At 38.7% G+C, this 7527-nt stretch overlaps 1 protein-coding gene across 1 annotated transcript in view; it reads left to right on the plus strand.

Moving 5' to 3' along the window:
• LOC132835872 (uncharacterized) overlaps window positions 1-7335 on the plus strand; it is a 128214-nt gene extending 120879 nt beyond the window's left edge. The window contains exon 13 of the mRNA XM_060854970.1: window positions 149-7335. Coding sequence (XP_060710953.1) covers window positions 149-293 — 145 coding nt within the window. The 3' untranslated portion in view covers window positions 294-7335. The remainder of the gene's footprint in view (window positions 1-148) is intronic.
• Window positions 7336-7527: the final 192 nt, after the last annotated feature.

The following is a 7527-nucleotide window of genomic DNA, read 5'->3' on the forward strand; positions in this document are numbered from 1 at the left end:
CCAACGTGATGGTATGCCCCTTTTTGTGGCTTTCATGCCAGTGGCTGGGGCAGGGAAGAGAAAGTGAAAGGGGCAGCTTTTCTTTTTGAAAGTAAAGGAATGTTTTAATTGAATCAACAACCTCTGATGCATTTCCCTTCCTGGTCAGATTTTGTGATGTGGAGTTCCATGGTCCGCTTTCGATTCAAGAAGAATGGGTGAGACATCTGCAGCGACACATCCTGGACATGAACTTTCCAAAGACGGAGGCTACCCGCGAAGAGATCTCTGTGTCTGCTGACATGGGGAAATAGGGAAAATCGACTGCCTATGTGGATACTTGGGTACACTGGGGGCAGAGTGTCCATTGCAGTCTCTCACGAAGACGCACTCGATATTATGTTCTAGTTTTAGTCAAGTTTGGAAAGAATCTCCTTTGCCTTGAACGTTTAAACCTCTGTAGTAATAAAAGTATCTGCCTTATGGTGATTTCCTTAGAGTAATTCTGCATTTGCCTCATACAGTTAGAATGTTATAAAGAACAACTTAGCCCTGATTAATTTCATACAATATAAGATCAGTTAGGTAGCCCAGTGCACTTCAGGGGGAGTGGCAGTGTTTGATGAAGGCTGCATGGCATTGTATTTGGCATTTATATAACCTGAAGCAAAAACACTGTTTGCTTGTGATCTATTTGGTATCACTGTCACACTCCCAAGTAATAGATCAATCCCTGCCTTGGGAGACAAGGAGAGAAGGAAAGTACAAGGTGGATTGATAATAATTATTTTAAAATTTTTTCAATGTTGTGCCACTTTTTTTTAAAACTACATTGTAGCAAATCAAACTATTCAGTGTTTCTCCTTTCAAGGCCAGCAGGGGAAGGGAGCGAAGCCCATTAAGCAAGCAGCTGCCATAGTACGGATCATTGCATGAGGGCAGAACCAAGTAACCATGAGGAGGAGGTTTGGACGTTATGCATTCTATGTACAGTGTGGTTGCACGTCTTCCTGGTCTCATTCTGGGCAGTGTCACTCGAACCTTGCAGGGCAGAATTCGAGCTATACAAGGCTGGTTCAGTATTAAACAATGTGCTGTGAAGTACCTAGCCTTTGTTATGGCGGTTATTTTGCATGCTGTCAGACTGTAGTAACCAAACAGAGATCAGCAGTACAGTACAACACAGAACCCTAAGCGGAAAGTTCACACGTGTGCCAGCATCTGAAAAATAGTAGGTTAGGACTCTCAGCACTAAGTAGACATGTCTGTCTCTATGCAGCCTACAGAAGGGGATCTTGTGTTACAGTGAATACTGTAGAATGCCCCAGCTTAGCAGGAACATAGTCCTATTAGAAAATGGAATAGTTGCCACTTATATTTCATGTCCTCAAGGTTTCTTAGACAGCAGTGCTGCAGCTGGTGCACTTTACCATCATTCTGGTGCATAGGTCAAGCCACTTTCTTCTGTGGGGCAGCCGTCAATGAGCATATGGCTAGGGGAGTGGATGGGTCAGTCTAAAAGAGCCTTATTCCTCTGACTGAAAGAACTAAATCTGCATTTTTTCCAACATATTTATACTCATCCTTTTGGATGCTTCCTAATATTAGTTGCTGTTTTAATATTTGGCAAAGGACCTATTTGTTTTTAGAAGTGCTTTGGTCACAAAGTGGCAGTACGTCTGCACGTAAAAATGTAAGTGTATAGTAAAACTGTAAAGATGCTTTCTTTCCCTTTTCTTCATCTTGTATGTGCTGGATGGTGGTTGACTTTTAGCAAGTTATAAAGGCAGGTTTTGTTGTGTTCCCTTTCACAGCTGAGATCCTCTTGGCATCTTGTGGTCTGATGAGCTGAGAGTTAAAGGCTTTGAGAGATGCCATTTCAGGGCACTTGGGCCTTGGAGGCCCTGCAGCCTTTGCTGGACTATCACCCCACCGATGCCACTTTTGCACCACTGCCTCAGCAAATTTTGTTGGGGTTACTGTTCCGTCTCTCTAAATGGCAACACTTCCAAGTGTCCTTCCTGCTGCTGTGATAACGTATCGGTCACTAATTCTCTGCAAACCAGATAATGTAGCTGTGGGGAGGAAGGGGATCTCTCAAGGCTGCTCACAAGGAAGATGCTCATCAAAATTAAATTCCTCTTCTCTTCCTCCTCCGCTTCCCACCAAATAAAAATCCTGTTCGTCTGAGGACCACCTCTTTTTTGGTTTGAAAGCGGGATACAAAAGGCTGTTGTGTTCTACTGAAGCTGTTCAATTTAAATCTTATTTAAACCTGTGGTCACTTTATATTTGCAGTGTTGTGATGTGAGTCTGTGCATCTAATGCAATTGGACTCCCTGTGACCAAAAAAAAATCTTGTTACCTGTTTGTTCCTGTGACTGTGTATTGTTGTAACATGGAGTGTAATGAAATATACCTTCATAACCAAAGGTGCTACGAAATTGGTTGTTTGGTATCCCAAAATAAGGTTTGTTTTTGAGAATGGACTGCCGCGTCAACACGTACAAAAGCTCCTTCGTTGAATTGGTAGAAGTTCAGACTTTTGTGTCTTGTTTAGATCTATTTTCACTATTCATTTGGATGCATAGAGTTTTAATTTTGTGCTTTTGAAGTGTATTAATGTGACTGTGCTCTAGGAAAGATTACATTCAGTGCATTTTAACGTCATGTGATACTGTTAATTCATTATCTAAAATTGCTACCACTGCCAAATCTGTCATTCTTGGTGCTTCTTCCTCGTGTTACATGCTCCAGCAAAACACTTGGCATTTGCCCAGGGAAATGTAACCCATAATTGTAGAATTAGGAACATCTCACTTCCAGTGGAAGCAGACTCTGAAGATTTGTTAATGCTCACCATTGAGTTTAACTGAGATCCTAATAGTTCTGTAAAGTTTGTGTGAATCAATCCTGGTTTTGGTTGCTGCTACATGCCCTTAGATGCCAAGTGAGTCTGTGTGATTGTGTATTTGGAGAGCATGCATTTCAGAGTTGGCTACAGTTCTATACAGGTTCAAATCTTGATTGCATCCCTGGCATTAAAAATCTCAATTAAGCTGCACCTCTCCACAAATGCAGAGGCAGCAAGCAGACAGGTGCTATTGGAAACATCAAAACACACTTCTGGAGTTTTTTTTTAGGTGCCTCTGATGAGCTGTTTTGCAAATTCCTAGTAAGGTTTCAGTGGTCAGTCTCTTAACATGCTGTAGAAATGACTAGTTCATGCCTCCAAACTTTAATGGAATATTCAGGGTTGTTGGCATTGACTGTTAATACTGTTTTGGGAGATTAAAGTGTTTGTGCAGGCCACCGCGTAGTGCAATGGTGAGCCTTGTGATGAAGTTTAGACGGTGATGAAGGAAGATTCTTACAACAAACTTAGAAAGCAATTGTTCACAGTTGTTTTTCCAAGAGAGGAATTTTAAAAGCATATTTTGGGAATCTGAATTCTGTGTAAAGTTTCTTAGAGCAGAATGGTACCTCTAGAATTGGTTGATGTGCTTGTATTTTGCTGCAAGTTTCTTACTTTATTGATGCAGAGGGAACTTCTTAAAATGCTTACTACTTCTTGTACTATAATCTGTTGTTCTCGCATGTATTGTTAAATATTATTGATTCTCATCTATGTTTGTATTTTAACATTTTTTTTAATATAAATGTTACCACAGTATGAATTGGATTTGCATCTTGTGTAGCTTTCAATTTCTTTGTGCTCATACCAAGATATTTCAAAAGTAAATGTCTGTCATTTTAGGGTGTTAGTTTTATACAATTTCCTCTTGCACCATCAGTGCTGCCAGTTCATATTCTGGCAGAAACTTCTCACTGCATGGCCTCTGCCCAAAATGCCTTGCATATGAAAGGAAAATGCACATTTGTTAATTTCTTCATCTCCCCCACTCTCAATTGTAACAAGTAGATGTCCGGATTGGGTTTGTATGTCATAGTGAGTAGTGGAATTGTATGATATGTGGTGGTAGTTTGTGGGTAGAGAGTAATGTTACAGGGAACTTAGGAATCAAGCTGCATTACTATCAAGCAAGCAGTAGATAATTGCTTTTTTTTCAAGTTATCTAAACACTGACCTGAGAAATAACTAAGGTATTGTGTGTGCAAGCAGGATTCATCATAACCCTTGTGATAAAGATAATCATTGGCAATATGCAATACCTGAGTCATTGCTTGGTCAGAGAGGGGTTTAATGAGTGCTTTAAACAAAAGCAAAAGCAGATTTAGGGAGAAATTCCAGACATTGGTGGTATCAAGCAGCTGAAAGCATAATAGCCACCAATGGTGAGGTGATCAAAATCTGGGAACATTATCTTTGAGTAAATTATTGTATTCTCTGCTGAACTCAGCCTCTGTTCACATAATTTCACTGGGCTCCACAAAATTGTTTCATTTTGAATATGCCAGCCATTTACTATTTCTGAAAACGAAGACGTTCAACCCCAACAATCCTGTTAAAGCAGAGTGAATCCCTAATAGCCTGTAGTGTCTTGCAGGCTAGAAAAATTTGCAAGTTTAATTCCCAGTCTCTGTTAAGCAAGTTACTCTTGGTCAGAACTCCAGTTAGGGTTTCTGTTCACAACTGGTGAAAAATTGGCATGTTATTTCAGATCCTGCAAACAGGATTTGCTTCAGACAATGCTCAGTAACTCTCACCTTCTGAAATCATGTCTAGCTTCGTCGCATGCAATATTTAAAATGTAAAACTGGAACTCAATTACAACTAATCTGAGCACATTGAGGGTGGTTGCAAAACAGAACAGAAATGTTTTGCTGAATTAGACAACATTCCTTATGCAGGCTATAGAACATTGCTCTCCCAGTTCAAATATTTTCCTAGCCCTCTTAAATCTCCTGGTTAATCAGTTATAGCAGTGGGGTATTGAGGGTCATTAAATTATCTAAGATCTGTGCTGATACTTCGATGGGGTTGACCTGAAGAAACATACCTCCTGACAGTTATCTGATTAATTAGTATTCATGGGGTCCATTAGGTTACTCTTTCCTAGGCACATTGGGATTTGAGGGCAAACTGATTCCTCACCATCTGGAATATTTGACGTATCTTAAGTAAATGACCCTACATGGGAAAGTGAATTCCAAGATCTTGAGGTTCAAATGCATAGCCTATGAACCTTTACAATGCAAAGCCTATACTTTATTTCTCCCCTACTTTTACTCCAGCTTCTTTCAGTATCTGCAGTTGCAAAAATGGTTGGTTTACTGGTATTTCTTCATTTAGCTGGACCCTGCATATTATTGCCAACATGATGTTATGTTGAACAGACGTGTGAGGTTAAGCAATCCAACTCCATCAGCTTGGAGATCCCTGGTGTGCATTCTAATTTAGATTTACTAAGGGTTTTTTAAAGCATTACTTCATAAAATTAACAATTAATGCTATTTGTGTTTATTGGCCATTGGATGCTTTAAGTGCTTCCATTATAAAGAAAAAAAATCATTTGTCTGAACTTCCAGCAGAAGAGTTGTTCTGTCACCTGTAACATACATCCAGGTTAATATTTAGGGTGTCAAATTCAGGTTATTTGGGAATGTGCACCCTGACTAGCCTGTCAGGTACTTATATTATTTCTTCAATTCATCTGCAGAGTATGATGAACACAGACAACTTTTGACTTAGATACCAATTGCTACATTGTTATTTTTAAACCTCTGTCAGTTGTGTGAAAACAAGTTGAAGTGACTTCCATTTGTGTAACCTGGCAGACATGTGGCCTGAAATCTCTCATTCTCTTGTGTCAAAGGAAACATCATTTCACTGGGAATCATGGATTACAAGCTAAACTGAACTTGGAGCCATTAGCATGACTTGATGCAGGGTTCATGTCAGCCAAGATAGTGTCTAAAGAAATGCTGACTGGTTAGAAGTTTCCCTGATGAACCCTATTATTTGAGAATTGGGGCATCAATAGTGATTTGGTTTCTGCTTAGAGGGGAATCTGTTTTGCAAATAATGTTCAGTATCAATTAATGAAAATGTCAGTATGTAAATAAAGATTATTTTCTAATGAGCAATTCCCAGTGGTTACATTTCTTAAGTGTTGAAGCTTTCCTGTAGGTGTGAGATGCTCAGTCCATTCTATTATTAACCCCATAGTTTTTTTAAAATGGTTAAATCAGCTTTTGTACAAATTGTATTTTACAGGCTAAAAGTCACTTTTACTGCAGGAATTCTAATTTTTAAAAGTGTTGAGCTGATGCCAGCTAAGTGAGGTTACTGAGGAATAATTGGACAAGCTTTTTGATATGGAGCAAGTCCTGCATAAAAGATCTCTAAAGTAGATTTAACAGGTCTAGGCCTGAAATTAGCTGTTGTATTTTGAAGATTTTAGTTCCAGTTTATTGTAAAACTAGCTTACCTGTGACTCATGCTTTCCTTAGCTGTAGTACTTAAAACAATTTGTGGTGATAAAACAATTCCAGCATAGAGATTAGTTAAGCTCCAATGTTTGGTATGTGAACATGGCTTCAAGCTTGATTTTTCAAAAAATCATGAGCCAGACCAAAAGTGTAAATGGAGTAGCTGTGGCAAGGATATATCCACAAATACAGTTTAAAAGGTGGGATACAGAAACTCCCCAGATGGTGCATTCTACACAGCCTATGCATTGAAATTTTTGCCTCTAATCATGTGATTGCTAGAACATAGCTGTCAAGAAGCTCATGCATATGGTTTGCTTGTGGTAATTCCTATAGGTAACATTTAATTTTCTTGGCCTCTAGGAGGTGATGCTTCTCATTTTAATTGTTCACAAATTTCACTAGTCATTTTGAAGCAGTCTGCATAAAGATCTTTCTTTAATAGTAACGAGCTTTTTCATTCCCTGGTTGTTGGTTATCAATGCCCCATTAATCATTGTTGAAAACAAATTACTTACTATCCAAAGCCAACCTTTGGCAGCTATGGTGAAATTTGTGTTCAAGCTTGACATGGAAGCTTCCAAGTTCATAATACAATCTTAACACTACTGCTGCTCAACTTGTCCTTGGAGCTGTGTAGGTTCTGTTGCTGGGGTCAGTAGAACACAATAATAAAGAGGTAAACATTGCATTTTTATAATTTTTTTAAAAATGTATACTTGATTGTGCACAGCTGTAAAGGACTGTATTTACTGATATTTGTACTTGGGAGTTGTTTATAAATTTAGATAAAGCTAAGATGTATGCGCAGCCCAATTTGAGTCAAACTTTTCCACTTTTTTGGTTCTTGAACTATTGAGGTTAAATAAACCAAACTGGAAGCTGATGCCTCAAAACTGTTACTGCTGTACATGTTACTGAAGGTTGTGTATCCATTTAATCTAAATAAACTACAAAAACAAAGTTTTGTGCAGTAGAATTTGTTCAAGGAATTAGTTTGAAGAAAACTTAATGTACAGCTATAATAAAGGTGCAGCTATTAACAAGGCTTCCTCCTTTAGCTGCTTCAGAACTAAGTATTCCACAACTACTGTTACAGTCAAAGGTAGTACTCATTGTTCCTGTAGCTATACAGGTAGAACAGCACTAGAAGTG

The sequence above is a fragment of the Hemiscyllium ocellatum genome, chromosome 45 (genome assembly GCF_020745735.1).
Source record: "Hemiscyllium ocellatum isolate sHemOce1 chromosome 45, sHemOce1.pat.X.cur, whole genome shotgun sequence".
Lineage (NCBI taxonomy): Eukaryota > Metazoa > Chordata > Chondrichthyes > Orectolobiformes > Hemiscylliidae > Hemiscyllium > Hemiscyllium ocellatum.